The sequence below is a fragment of the Podarcis liolepis genome (genome assembly GCF_965112155.1).
Source record: "Podarcis liolepis genome assembly, chromosome: 8".
Taxonomy (NCBI): domain Eukaryota; kingdom Metazoa; phylum Chordata; class Lepidosauria; order Squamata; family Lacertidae; genus Podarcis; species Podarcis liolepis.
The window spans coordinates 80,870,148-80,885,514 of NC_139560.1; the positions used below are offsets into that span (position 1 = coordinate 80,870,148).

The following is a 15,367-nucleotide window of genomic DNA, read 5'->3' on the forward strand; positions in this document are numbered from 1 at the left end:
GCTTTCTGCAGCTGGCGGCCAGTGATAGCATCTCTGCGCTCGCTTTGTTTGCCTGCTGCCTGACAGTCTGCTCTCCAATATGTGGAAGCCATTGAAGAGTTAGCCACACTTTGAGGATGAGAAAGCAGCAGAGAGCCAACTTGAAAAAGGTGTCATATAGATGTCAGGGTGCTATCAGTGATTACCGGCTGGTTGACCAGGGGAGTATAAAAACAAGTTTCTTAAAGTCCTTTTTCATTTCAATCTTTACAGAGAAAGGCTATAGAACCCAGCCTCTTTGATAATAGCATTGTCCCAAGTGAATCTCCACCCCCCCTTCTCTCCCACTTCCTCATTCGTCGTCGTCATCACCTCCTCTACGGGTGCTGCTACATGCCCTTTGTCTTTGAGATCTTTGCTCTCCTACTTTTAAGGCTCACTGGGTTCTGGGAGAGGGAGGGTCTGAAATGCTTTCTAGTGACAACGTGTCAGCCAGCTGCTGCTCTGGCTCTGCTGCTCCTCTCCCATTATTCCCCAACTTCCCCCCTCATCTGCGTCTGAGCTGTGACCTCCCGTAAAACCCTGTTGTAAATCTATACTATCTTCCTCTTCCTCCTCCCTGGAAGGGTCAGGATGGGGAGACAGTCTCCACCATTCCTCTTCTACCCAGTTCCTGACAATTAGTTTTCTTTAACAGTGGAAGCAGGTTTTCAGATTATACACAGCTCTTCTTCAGGCTTTGATTATGAGAGCAAAAAATAAACATCCAATAGTCTAGATAGAAACAACTGGGTAGTCAGGCTGATGGTTACTTAGTTGCAGAAGTTTACTGGCCATTGCTGTTGGCCTGGAGATAGTCTAGGAGGTTGAATGCAAACATGCCATTCTGATGTCATGTGTGATGTCACAAAGGGGATCTGCTTTAAGTCTTGGTAAAGCCAGAAACAGTTAACAGTCAGACTGCATCTCAGCCCTGTCAAGATGGATCTCCATAATAGGTGATGAATAGTTTTATTTGGGGGATATATTAACTTTTACTATTAGGAGAAAGTTTTAGATTGGTTTGCCAGCTTGTGCCCCATCAAGTTGAGGCCAATAGATATGCATTCACAGCCCTGTACCCATCAAATAATCAACGATATGTGTGACCTTGGGACTGATTCATACAACCACATTTCCTTTTCCACTGTATAGCAGCTTTTTCTCTGTATTTGAAAAAATAACAAAGGAGAAGATAAGGAACCAGGAATAAGATTTGGATGAGTATGGTGAGGATCTAAGCTTTACAAGTGAGGGGGCTAGGAAGATAGCTTTGTGGTCCAGCATAGGAATGATGGGTGCTTCATATTATTGAATTCCTGTTCCACAAAGAAGACGTATTTGAACTCTTTGCTCTCCTACTTTTAAGGCTCGCCAGGTTCTGGGAGATGGAGGGTCTGGAATGCTTTCTAGTGACAATGTGTCAGCCAGCTGCTTCTCCGCTCTGCCTGGTCTTCCTCTCCCACTATTCCCCAATTTCCCCCCTCATCTGCCTCTGAGCTGTGACCTCCCACAAACCCCTGTTGTAAATCTATACTGTCTTCCTCTTCCTCCTCCCTGGAAGGGTCAGGATGGGGAGGCAGTCTCCACCATTCCTCCTCCTCTGTCCAGCCCCTGACAATAGAGAACAATGAGAAACTAAAGTTAATTTTTACTATATTTCTGATTTTGGGGGAGTAGATAAAAGCTGGATGAGAATCATAATTGTGAAAACTAAAAGAAAGGTAAAAGAAGAAGACTAAATTAAAATGTTAAGTCTTGTATACCTGTAATGGTTCAAGGGGTTGCTCGTGCGTAAGCCGGTGCCCACACCTGGCTGGGTTGGCTAAGTGAACCTTTTCTGTCCGGACAGCCACTCGCCCGTGGCTGTCTCAATCGCTGGCAGAATCCGTCAGTGGGCATTTCTTAAACTTCTTCCAGCAAAGAAGTTCTTTCACGCCCAGTCTCCTCCTACTTTCCCTGTGCGGAAGCCTTCTGCGCAAGGAAGGCATAGGCAGCGGAGGACCCCTACTCTCCCCGCTGGTCCCAGGCAAGGAGTCATGTGACTCCCTCTCAGATTCCCCCATCTGCCCCTCTTCTCCACTGGAGCTGAGCTGATTCCCTTCCCCAGAAGATGGACTGCCTCTCCCAATCCCGGGACGCTCTCTGGGATCCCTCTGGAGCTCTCTCTCTCCCTCCGGCACTGATGGCAGTTCCCTGACAATACCCTTATATTCTCCATCATGACCAATTTTGGAATAAATTTTAGAAGCAGGAAAAACCAAGGGGTAGAATATGATTTTCAACATGCAAATCAAGTATAAAATTAGGTAATTGGCATCTTCATACCCACACCGAAATCAGCTGAACGTTTTTTATTGCACACTTATATTTCACTATAAAGCCACCTCTTTGAGTCCCTGTCTAGGGAAAAGGTGGGACATTAACAACAACAACAACAACAACAACAACAACAACAACAACAACAACAACAAAAAATTTCAATGGCCTGCAATCATTTTTTACTATGAGTATCTGCATGAATCCAAAAGAACCTAGCTCTGTTCAGAAAGAACCTATGACTCCATGATCACTGCAGATGGTGTCAGCAGTCAGAAAATTAAAAGACGCCTGCTTCTTGAGAGAAAAACAATGACAAACCTAGACAGCATCTTAAAAAGCAGAGACATCACCCTGCTGACAAAGGTCCATATAGTTAAAGCTATGGTTTTCCCGGTAGTGATGTATCGAAATGTATAAAGAAGGCTGATCGCCGAAGAATTGATGCTTTTGAATTATGGTGCTGAAGGAGACTCTTGAGAGTCCCATGGACTGCAAGAAGATCAAATCTATCCATTCTGAAGGAAATCAGCCCTGAGTGCTCACTGGAAGGACAGATCCTGAAGCTGAGGCTCCTATACTTTGGCCACCTCATGAGAAGAGAAGACTCGCTGGAAAAGACCCTGATGTTGGGAAAGATTGAAGGCACTAGGAGAAGGGGACGACAGAGGACGAGATGGTTGGACAGTATTCTTGTAGCTACTAACATGAGTCTGACCAAACTGCGGGAGGCAGTGGAAGACGAGTGCCTGGCGTACTCTGGTTCATGGGGTCATGAAGAGTCGGACACGACTAAATGACTAAACTGTCAGGAGCTCATCCTACACTTAAGTAGGACCCTGGCAGAGACACATGCCCACTGGCATGTTCTCTCCCTCCTGGTCATTTGTTCAGGAGCTTCAAAAGCTTTCTTCTGCCCAAACATCACAGCAACCGATGCTAACAGACATCGGTACACTTAGGGATTCACAGAGTCTTCACAGCTTGCATAACAGACCTCAGCAACTCAGCATTTTGGCTAATCTACTTTATTTACATATAAACACACACAGAGCACTGCAACATGGCTCCCCCTCTCTCTAGCATCAAACAGCAAAGAGAAAAAGAACAAAGGACAATAGTCCCACCTCACAGAATACAGTAACACAAACATCCTGTCTCCGTCACTTCCCACTCTGTGGAGTCAAAACATACACCGTCATGTGATAGACAAAAATCCCATGACTGCAATCATGGAGCACGAATTCTAACAACAAACAACAATGACTCTGTAGTTTTATCTGAGGCCATAGTTCTGCATCTGATCTGTTACACCATACTGCAGATAGACAGTCACGTGCTTTGTAGACTTTACCATGCAAACAGTCCCTTTTTGAATGCATTTATGCATTTATGAATGCAAACTCCATTCATAAAACTAGAAGTAAGGAGGTGAGGTCTAATCTAGTCTTCTCCCTGACATGCTTATTTTCTGTGTGTGTGTACAGTGGTGCCTCGCAAGACGAAAAGAATCCGTTCTGTGATTCTCTTCGTCTAGCGGTTTTTCGGTCTTGCGAAGCAAGCCCATTGACGGATTAGCGCTATTAGCGCTATTAGCGGCTTTTAGCGGTTTATCAGCTTATCAGATCAGCTGATAAGCGGCTTAGCGGCTTAGAAAAAGGGGGGAAGGGGGGGAAACCGCAGGAACTCGCAAGACATTTTCGTCTTGCGAAGCAAGCCCATAAGAGATTCGTTTTGCGAAGCAGCTCCAAAACGGAAAACTCTTTCGTCTAGCGAGTTTTCCGTCTTGCGAGGCATTCGTCTTGCGGGGCACCACTGTATGTGTAAGGACATGCAATAATGCAAGCAGCTGAAAGTGATGCGGATCAGGCACAGGTTTAATTCCTCAGTGAAGGCTAGGTGTACATGATGACTATACCTTTGTCATGTGAAGGAATTGCTCGCAGGTCAGCGGATCGTCTTCAGGGAGATTGCAAAGAGGCACAGTGCTCATTTCTTGAAGAACAGCATTGATACGAAATTCTATTAGGTCATTTACTCGATCAAGCAGCAGCTCAAGGTCAGCTTTAAGGGCAAAGAAGAGAATGAATATAGTTAGGCCAAGTACTTCCAGAAGCCACTTTCCCCTCCCTTTTAAGCATGAATGGACTAATGGGTTAGGAAATTCTTAAAACCATCAATACGGGGTGTAATGTAGCAGCCAAATGAGAGGGGAGAGGGTTTTTCATCATCAAAATCTTGAAGAGGGCAGTTGAAAAATATAAAAACTTTTTATAAAAGAATGGAAATGGTTTATTGAATATTTACAAACAAACTGTAAACAGATAAGAACATTGGCAGGATTGCTGTAATAACCCACAGTTTTATAAGAGTCTATATTTAAAGTGGATGAATAAATGAGTAAGTAAAGTTAATTTGGAATATGCAGAAGATATTTTAAAAAATTTAAGGAACCGCAAAAAGAGGGGGAAGGAAGTTGAGTTTTGAAATGGTGAAATGATTGTAAAATTATTGAAATGTGTAAAATGAAATAAATGAATGTATAAATAAAAAAAATTTAGAATAAAAATATAAAAACCAATCACTTTTTAAGAGTTTCAGAAGTGAAACAAAACTGCACACAGGCTGAGACATAGACTTGGGACTCAGCTACACAGCTGCAAATACAGCGATTTAAGTGTGTTGTAAGTGTATTATACAATTGTGACACTAGATGGCGGTGGTGAGCTAAAGGTAAATTCCACATATATTTTTAAAACGTTTTTAAAAAGCATTTTCACAGTGTTTTTTTTACATATATGTAGATTCAGCCATAGAATGGCTGACACTACAAGATGTGGAATGGCTGATGCTGCTACACAGCAAACCAATACAGAGAGGGTATGATTTGAAGCATGGAAATCGCAGGCAATGGTTCAGGTCTTTAATCTATTCCTTACCTCTTTTCCCTACACATACGCACAGCTTCTTCTCTGAAAATAAGAAGCTTTCTTATTGTTTTACAATGGTTTGGTCAACAACTGGTGTTCCCAGCCCCATGTCTTCTCCTAAATATCTAGTTTGGCATTAAAAATAAAAAACCTATCACACTCTAAATCGGTATAATTTCCACTTATAAGTAAGGATAAAAGGATGAGTAGTACAAAGAAATAGTGATAAGCTTCCTGAACTCCTTCCTGGAGTGCAAAGTCTTTATCCTGGCACTAGAGAAGACAACAAAGATCAAACAAAAGAACAATTGTACAATAAGTCTAGCTGGCCAAACACTAATTTATTCTTGATGTCATTTAACACACCAATGAACGTCTGTGCTTTGCACCTAACAGTATACAGTAAGTCTGCAACTTACGCACATTTAACATGTGTGCATTCAGCAAAAGAAAATCAATTAATTTAAAAGGGTGGAAAGGAAAGATGACTTTGGCAATCTCACCCGCCATTGAACCTGATGGGTTTTGACTATACATGATTATGGCTTTGGGTGCGATCCCCAGAACATAACCCCTGTGTAACTTGCAGGCTTGCTGTACCACCAAGACATGATCATTAACAAGCCACTGTATTTGTGTGCTCATTGGTTACAAGGGTCTTATTGCTAATGATACGACTTACCAAGCTTATCCAAAATATTCTGTAAGTACTTCTCAATATTCAGGGATGTCCAGGTCAGTGTGGTCAAACCAGGCTGGATCGCATCATCCACTTTTGCCAAATGAGGAGCCATTAGCACATGAAGGGGAGTTTGGATTTTTGATTTCACTCTCTTGTACTCTGCCAGCATCATCTGAAATGAGGCCCAGGAAGAATTGTAAACATGCAGCCTGAGAATGGCACTCAAAGGTGCCAGCATCCCTTAAGATACCCCCCAAAAATCTCAGTATGTGCGTTATTCCCACTGGTGGGTCATGTCCTCCCTATTTCGTAGCCCTGTCTCTTTTCAATGCGGTCACCATTTTATGTTATGACGTACACCCTACGGCAGCCATTTTGTATTATGACACACCCCTCAGCAGCCATTTTGTGATAGGCACACACAACACGCTCTCAAAATCCCAAATGTGCCTGCCGACCCCAAAAAAAACCTTTATCCACTTTATATTGTCAAGTTCTGCTCTACAGATTAAATACATACTTGGACTACGTTCAACTGACTGGGTCACAAGTTGTCCATCAACCATGTATTGTGGCCTGGCAATATATTTTATAACCATCTTGTTTTTGCTGTCCTGGAAAAAGCCACTGCTGGGACTCAGCTACATTAGTAAAAATAAAACGTTATAAATGTCTTACAACACTGTGACACCAGATGGTGCTGTAGAGCTGAAATTGGAACTTATGAAATTTTCCATTGTGAGTTTTAAAACCAGTTTTTTTCAGAGTATTTTCAGAACGTTTTTTATAGTTGTGTAGATGCAGACTTGGCAGCCATCTATATCTGACAGGGTGGGTCACAATATGTCAAGACCTGGTTTAAAGGCTATCAGGATACAAAGAATATGACAATTTGCAAGGATACTCTCTTTTTTAAAAAAGGTTTTGCTGTAGTTCATCTCATTATACTTGATAAGCCTCCAAGCTTACTGGAGGGAACACCTAATCAAATTTAGTGACATGAGGATATAGTTTGAGTTCCTCACTTGTAGTTTTATAAATCATTTAATGTGTCAACACGAATAGAAGTTACGAATATTGCAGTTGTTGTATAAGGGATTATTATTATGACTGAAAGGTAATGGAAATTAATAAGATTTTGGAACACAGAAATAAAGCAAATAATCCAGCCATCAATTCTAGCACCTTATCTAAATTATGTAATTCGTTATTTGAACTATTGGTATTAATAATTGAATTATAAATTGGTATTGTTATAATGAGGCTATTACTGATTGTAATTGAAAAGTAATAAAAATTATTATCAAAAATAAAATAAAAAATTAGCGACATATAGATAAATTCAGTAGGAAAAACTACATAGCAATTTAAACAAGACAGGATTTCAACCTACTGGCACATCCAGGAGATCCTCAAAAAAACTATTTTATCTCTAAACAGTCATATGTAAACAGCGCATGAAGTAAACTAAAAAGACTGCACGGGGATAGTTTTTCCTGGAACATCAGGTATCTTCTTAAACCAGCGAGATGACTTTCCCATAGATGCAACAGTTAGGTGGAAGAAATCCAAGAATACCTGCAGCTTATTGAAGTTCTGTTTGTAGGAGTCACGTTTCTGCTGAAGTGCAACAGCAAAGGGTGGAATGTCTAGTCCCATGCGTGACATGCACTCTGTTTCCCTTATTAAGGTGAGGATCTCTGGGTCAAAATTGACAAATATTTCTCCTGGCTCTGGAGCTTTCACCAATAACGAGGCCTGAAGCCCGGCTCTAGTTAGGTGGACCTGCAGACAAGAAATGTTACAGACATTACTGTCATCAAGAGGAGTTCGCATCTGGCTTTGTCCAAAACTATCACCTTACACCAGAGGTTTTCGATCTTTTTGGGTCCACAGCTCCCTTGACCAACTGCATTCTTTCTGAGGCAGCCCTGTGGGGCTCAGGAGCCCAGTTGTGTCACCCCTTGCCTGCAGAGCCGGCAGCCCCTCACCCTTTTTTGAGCACCCTCCCTTGTGGGCTCAGCCTACTCTTCTCTCCCCTCTCCTTGGGAGTCCTCCGGGCAGCCGCAGCTGCCACCCCTGGTCTCTGAGCTGCCCCAGCCCCACCCCAAAGAGTGGTGCCTCCTCCCCTGACCCCACAGGGGCCTGGGAAGCACCCCCTGGCCAACCCCAGAGACACTATTCACCTGAGGATCTTGTAGCCAGGGCTGCCTCAACAAACAGCTATGCAAGCCTTTGGGAGGCAGAGATCCCAGAGGGCATCAGAGGAAGGGAGGGAAGGAAAGGGGGAGAGAGGCTTGTGTTGCCCGTGGCTCCCCTGACCATCATTCAAGGCACCCCAGGGTGCCATGGCTCACTGCTTGAAAACCACTGCCATGCACAAAAGCAGGCACAGCCCAATCTAACCATCTGAGCAACTGGGATGCAACCAGTCTCAGAATCCTGCTCTTCTAACTATCTGGAAGCTTTCCATAGACTTTTGATTGCTATAGACTGGCTTGAGGATGAAGTTAGAAGACACAACTAGTTGGTGCCTTTTACGCTATGCACTTGAGGAAGCCATCCTGCAAGGAAAATACAGCCCCAGAAGCCCTTTTCAGTAGCCTGGAACCCCACAAAAAAACCCTAGAAGAATCCTTAATGCCCGTGGGTGGGTTTCAGTTTGCGCTCTTCCAATTGTTCTGTCTGCGCAAGCGTTTGAGATTGCCAGAGGGAATGATTCCCCTCTCCTCCCCCCCCCATGTGCTGTTATGGGGGATCTCCCAACACACACCCCCAAGTCAATTTGTGGGGCCGTAGGGGAGGCGAGGGGGGAAACCCCATTGGGCAAGCAGAAGTCCTTGCACTGCAATTCCATCAATGGGGCTCATTAGGTGAATCCCACCCTAAGTCATGAAGAGGAAGCAACATATCAGCAAGCTACTGGGCAGTTCTGTAGTTCTATGGTTCTAGCAAACTGCAGTTCAACATTCACATCCAGCAAGGTTGGAGAATAAATGGTGCTTGCTACACTTCATGGTGGGATGCAGGTAGTGCTGTGGGTTAAACCACAGAACCTAGGACTTGCCAATCAGAAGGTCGACGATTCGAATCCCCACAACAGGGTGAGCTCCCGTTGCTCAGTCCCAGCTCCTGCCAACCTAGCAGTTTGAAAGCACGCCAGTGGAAGTAGATAAATAGGTACCGCTCCGACAGGAAGGTAAATGGTGTTTCCATGCGCTGCTCTGGTTCACCAGAAGCGGCTTAGTCATACTGGCCACATGACCTGGAAGCTGTACGCCGGCTCCCTCGGCCATTAAAGCGAGATAAGCGCCGCAACCCCAGAGTCGGCCATGACTGGACCTAATGGTCAGGGGTCCCTTTACGTTTACTTTACACTTCATGGCTACACAACAAGCCCAGCTCTGAACCAGTGTTGATCTCAGTTCTCCTCTCCCACAGTTCCTGAAGCAAGGAACCCTATTTCTGTGATAGCCTTGCTAGAGACAGAAGCTGCTTTTGACACATTGCATGCACATTCTCACATGCTGTATATTCAGAAACCTTTCACTGAATAACCCATGTGAACATAGGGGGGAAAATTATACTGAGTCAGAACACTGGTCCATCTAATCTTATACGGTTTCATGTCACTGATCATGGCTCTTCAAGACCTCAATCAGGAGTCTCTCTGTCCTGCTATCTGAGAAACTTTTAACTCAAGATATAAAAGACTGAACCTTCCACAAGCAAAGTTTATATTATATCACTGAATCCTGGCAGCAATAAACCCACCCAGATTAGTAAACAATCTAATATACTCATTTCTGCTGAGCAATTTCACTCAATATGACACATTTTGTGTACTATTGTCACTAATCTACACATTAATGTACCCACTTGTGTCCACTAGACATTAATGTGCCCATTGTTGTACATGCTACTCACCTGGAGAACCGCATTGCAAAATTCAGAGAAGTGTACATTTAAAGGGGACAACTGTGTTTCAGTTCATGTAGTGTTTCAGAAAGTGTGAATTGCGCCAGCTTGCCTTAAACAGGAACTCAAATTTCTCCCCATCTCTAGCATCAATTCATACCACTTGAATTCCATTACAAAAACAACAAGGATGCCATCTTACCTGTTGAAGCCACGCCCTGTGGTAGACAACCTCAAACTCCAGAAGGACTTTGGCTGCCCTGTTGTAGTTGCGGATTATGGACTTGGCTTCTGCTGTCTGCAGAACGAGGGGGTGCTTCTGGAAGAGATCCATGGGTTCCTGGATCCTGTGGAACAGCTGCCGAGCCCACAAGATCTTACCAGCCACGGGAGGAAGGTTGCGTCCCAGCGGTGGGTCATTCTTTTGCTTGGAGTACAGCTTAGAGACCATCTCAATGTCGTGGCCATAGTTTTGAAGGATTATCTTGTATTTCTCATCAATACCGAGGTTAGGAATTCCTAGTCTGCAAAGAGAAAGCATCACCGTCAGGAGTTAGTTCATCGGTTTCTCTTCATAGAATCATAGGACAAGGTTGCGTACCAAGGCACTGTCTTGCCAAATACAAGGTGGTTCTTACACCATCAAAACTTAACACAAGAAGGAGGGAGGGGGAAGGAACAGAGGCAAGAAGGGTAACCATGTTAGAATTACTACCTCCTCAATATACAATTGGTCTTCCGACTGGGTTTTCTCATACTGGCACCCAAGCCACAAAGTTCCCAGGAGAACAATAAAGCACACTGACATGAAGTATTTTGGTTTACGGGTTCAATTAGGCCACAAATTTATAGATTACAGATGTAAGCGGTTTGGTTTCGGCATTGGGGTGAAGCTAGGCTATATCTTGACTCCTGCACATCTGCAAGGAGTCCACTTAAGGTTAAACTACCAATAGGAGGCACCCTATGACTTACATCACATAGGGGCACCCCAAGGAGTCCCCGTAGGGGCTGTGACATGGCCCTAGCCCACATCCAGGCTTCTGACAAGATTCACACCCCTTGATCCCTTTAACAGGGTACGCTTACTGAGGAGGGGCAGGCGAAGGCTACAACCTCCCCTCCATCCAAACAAAGGCTTTAAAAAGCTAAAGGGCCCCTGACGGTCAAGTCCAGTTGCAGACGACTCTGGGGTTGCGGTGCTAATCTCACTTTACAGGCTGAGGGAGCCGGCGTTTGTCCGTAGACAGTTTTCCCAGGTCATGTGGCCAGCATGACTAAGCCACTTCTGGCGCAACAGAACCGAAACCAGAGCAGCACACAGAAACCGGGTTTACCTTCCCGCCAGAGCGGTACCTATTTATTTACTTGCACTTTTTGGCATGCTTTTGAACTGCTAGGTTGGCAGGAGCTGGGACCGAGGAACGGGAGCTCTCCCATCGTGGGAATTTGAGCCATCGACCTTCTGATCGGCAAGCCCAAGAGGCTCAGTGGTTTAGACCAGAGGGCCTAACTGCCACTCGAGCCCAACACCCACCCTGAAAGCTGATTGGCTGAGGAAGTCCCACAGGGGGCAGACTCTAACAACGATGACAAGAGGCGGCATCCTTCTGCCCCCTTGGCCAGTAAACCGTTGAGACCCGACTCCCTGGCCACAACGCTGCCTACCAGGAAAGGTGAGCGGACTTCACAAAACAAGTCTTATCAGTGGAAGCCCTACACAAGGACTTTTGCTTGCGATGGGACTTTCTTTCCTCTCCACCTCCATGAACCCCCCAAAATTGACTCCAGGGGGCACAGGAGAACCCTCAGAACAGCTTACAGGGCAAGGAGGGGGTCATTCCCTCTGGCAAGCTGAAATGTTTGGGTAGACAGGACATTTGTCCTAGCATGACATTGCATTCCACCTACAGTGTTGGAAGGGACAACAAAGGCCATAGAGACTCTAGATGATAAACTTATACGCCATGGGAATTCACATTCTTTTATCTGTGAGCAACACTTTGAAAAATTAATTCAATAATAAAGGATGGAGGGGTTACAGAAGTACTGGTAGCTTCACATTGAATGATTATAGGTAATCATCCTTACCTTTCGAACTTTGTCAGCATACTAAGGGCTCTTTCGGTGTTTGTAATCTTTTCAAAGGTAATATCCATAAATGCCTGTAATTGTTGCTGCAGGAGGAAAATATGAGGATGGAAGATGTTTATTAATTATATTCTAAATTAACTATCACAACCAAAGGACCGCCTCTTTCCGTATGAACCTACCCAGTCCCTGAGATCACCTTCTGACGCCCTCCTTCGTGTGCCTCCTCCTCGAGAGATCTGGAGGGTGGCAACACGAGAACGGGGCCTTTTCTGCAGTGGCTCCCCGTCTGTGAAATGCTCTCCCTGGGGAAGTTTGCCTGGTGCCTTCATTATACACCTTTAGGCACCAAGCAAAAACATTCCTTTTTAACTAGGCCTTTGACTGATTTGGTGGACATCCTAGGCACTTTTAAAATGTGGGGTTTGTGGGGGGGGGTTATTGGGTTGTTGTTGTTTTGATTATGTATTTTATTGGTTTTGTATTTTGATTTTGTTCTGTGAGCCGCCCTGAGAGCTCCAGGTATCGGGAAGAAGAAGAAGAAGAAGAAGAAGAAGAAGAAGAAGAAGAAGAAGAAGAAGAAGAAGAAGAAGACGACCATTAGGTCCAGTGGGGTTGCGGCGCTCATCTCGCTTTATTGGCTGAGGGAGCAGGCGTACAGCTTCCAGGTCATGGGGCAAACATGACTAAGCCGCTTCTGGCGAACCAGAGCAGCACACAGAAACGCCGTTTACCTTCCCGCTGGAGCAGTACCTATTTATCTACTTGCACTTTGACATGCTTTCAAACTGCTGGGTTGGCAGGAGCAGGGACCGAGCAACGGGAGCTCACTCCGTCGCAGGGATTCAAACCGCCGACCTTCTGATCAGCAAGTCCTGGGCTCTGTGGTTTAACCCACAGCGCCACCCGCATCCCATAGGTAGTACATAGCAGTTATGTAGGGATGTACTTATTCTCAGTGACAAGGGTGATCAAGAATAAAATTTGCGAGTATCAAACTTACATGAAGATCATCTGTTTGCTTGCAGAACTCTTCATAGTCTTGATCAAAATCAGTTTTCCTCTGATCTAAAAAGTTATACTGCTTTTTCTTCATGGTGGCAACAATACTCTAAATATAATTGGGAGTGAATATTGTTATAAAGGTGCATTAATCTCATCCGCATAGGACTAAACATTTACTTTTTCTCCCCCAGTGCCTGAGTAAAAATAAATCTTTCACATGGGGGTGAGGGGACCTACACAGCTTATATTTACAATAGTGTAGCTGATAATGCTAAAACGCAGGCAGCATTCATTAACTAGATAATAAAGTTTTGCACGCAAAAAAGTATCAACTCAGTGAATTCTCATTTAAAAGCCACATTTCTTTCAAGGAAAATAAATACTCAAACATGCAAAAATGTGCAACACTTCTGTAGAACACACTCTGGTGCAATTATTTATTTTGACAAAGGATATATAGAAGTAGAAACACAGGAGTTGAAACACAACGTCCCAGTGTTCTTTCCTTTCATTCAAAGGCCTCCAGTGAGAAGCAAAAAAGTCATATTCATAACCACAAATCACAGCATTAAAAACCCTGGTGCAAGTTACCTCCCATTGCTCCTGCATTGCCGTGGTCTGTACAAATGAAAGTACAATAAGATGTCTTACTACATTAATAGTCAGCAACTGCAAGGGGGTGAGAGGTCTCTAACGGATTTCTCGACAACCTCGACAAACTACAATTCCCAGGATCCTCGGGCAAAACCTATTACTGTTCAGCTGGTTGAAGACCAATATAAAATGTGCAGCAAGCGAAACACTGGATTTGGGTCTAAAACTCCCTATTTGGGTCTTGTTCTCCCTCGGGTGGTGAACTATGCAATGCATCATGTTTTACTATGGGAGGAAATGACCGAGAGCTCCTTTATACAAATACTAACCAATTCCCATGTGAAAATCGGCCAGAGCAGTGTTCCACAGCACCCTGAGGTGCTTTGAATGATGGTCAGGGGTGCTGTGTGTGTTCTGGGGTTGCGGTGCTCATGTCGCTTTACTGGCCAAGAGAGTCGGTGTACAGCTTCCGGGTCATGTGGCCAGCATGACTAAGCCGCTTTCTGGTGAACCAGAGCAGTGCACGGAAACGCCATTTACCTTCCCGCCACAGCGGTACCTATTTATCTACTTGAACTTTGATGTGCTTTTGAACTGCTAGGTTGGCAGGAGCAAGGACCAAACAACGGGAGCTCACCCCGTTGCTGGTATTTGAACTGCCGACCTTCTGATCGGCAAGCCCTAGGCTCTGTGGTTTAACCCACAGCGCCACTGCGTCCAACTACAGATGACTAAATCCATTTAGGTTGGCGTTCTGCATACCTGGTATTTAGTGGCCATCACTTCTAGTCCTTCCATCTTGGAGTCTTGCAAAACTGAGTAGGTTGTGATGGTGTCGAAGATGTGCATAATCTTAAGTAGGCGGCGGTGAAAGGTTTCAAATTTTCCAAAGATATACATCTCACTGAAATCAAACTGACGCTCGGATGGACTCTGTTCCAGTTTTTGTTTGGTCTTGTGGAAACAGTTCTGGTACTCCTTAAGAATGTGAGCCAGGAAATAAATAAATATATGGATGGATAAATGGAATTGGGCGCCATGACAAAAATAACACGCTTATTTACAACACACTTGATCAGCAGAATACTAGGTTGCTTTGATACACTGACTTTAGGTATTTCTTTGCATAAGTCAGAGAGGCGTGGAAAAAATATATCCCTTGATGAAACACTACTATAACAGAATATTTCACTATGTTTCTTTACAAATCCTTCACACTCTTCCTTATCCTCTCCATATCTTAAACCTTGATTGTAGAATTTGTCATTGATTCATTGTTATATATTATACCAGAGTAGCTAACCTGCTGCCTGTGGGCCACATCTGTCACCACTAGAGGTTTTTTGTGCCATCCCAACAATTCCACATTTTTTTAAAGTGTTTTCTTTTAATATTGGTTGCATCCAACCTTGATGCCAAAAGATTTTTGTATGTTTGCCCAGTGTTAGTATTTCCATGCATCCGATGCTGCAGATGTGATTGGTGTAATTCACACGCCTGTCTGGGGGACTGTGGAAACAGAAGACGGCCTTATCTCTCTTCCATTGTGGGTACTGTACTTTTGCTTTTACTTCGTTCTGTTCTCTCTCAGAGCTTTTGAGAGAGGACGCCATCACTCTTTGTCTGTACATAGTGTGTAAAGAAATACGTAGATTAGCTCTATGATGTCTCACGCTTCTTGCTGTGTAATGCTAAAAGACTAGTGTGCATATGCCATCTGATATATGTCGCTGAGCGCACTGGAGAAGAAGGAAAATGCCTTTTCCAGAGTTGCGCATACCAGAGGACGCTCAAACAGCAGGGACTGCAG

At 44.2% G+C, this 15,367-nt stretch overlaps 1 protein-coding gene across 2 annotated transcripts in view; it reads right to left on the reverse strand.

Annotated features, from left to right (window-relative positions):
- Positions 1 to 15,367, reverse strand: part of DNAH5 (dynein axonemal heavy chain 5) — a 183,438-nt gene that overhangs the window by 132,918 nt on the left and 35,153 nt on the right. For both annotated transcript variants that reach the window (XM_083518904.1, XM_083518905.1), the window contains exons 11-17: positions 14,320 to 14,535; positions 12,962 to 13,069; positions 11,959 to 12,044; positions 10,070 to 10,391; positions 7,528 to 7,734; positions 5,950 to 6,121; positions 4,256 to 4,401 (exon numbers count right to left, since the gene is read on the reverse strand). In XM_083518904.1, the coding sequence (XP_083375030.1) occupies positions 4,256 to 4,401; positions 5,950 to 6,121; positions 7,528 to 7,734; positions 10,070 to 10,391; positions 11,959 to 12,044; positions 12,962 to 13,069; positions 14,320 to 14,535 (1,257 nt within the window). The remainder of the gene's footprint in view (positions 1 to 4,255; positions 4,402 to 5,949; positions 6,122 to 7,527; positions 7,735 to 10,069; positions 10,392 to 11,958; positions 12,045 to 12,961; positions 13,070 to 14,319; positions 14,536 to 15,367) is intronic.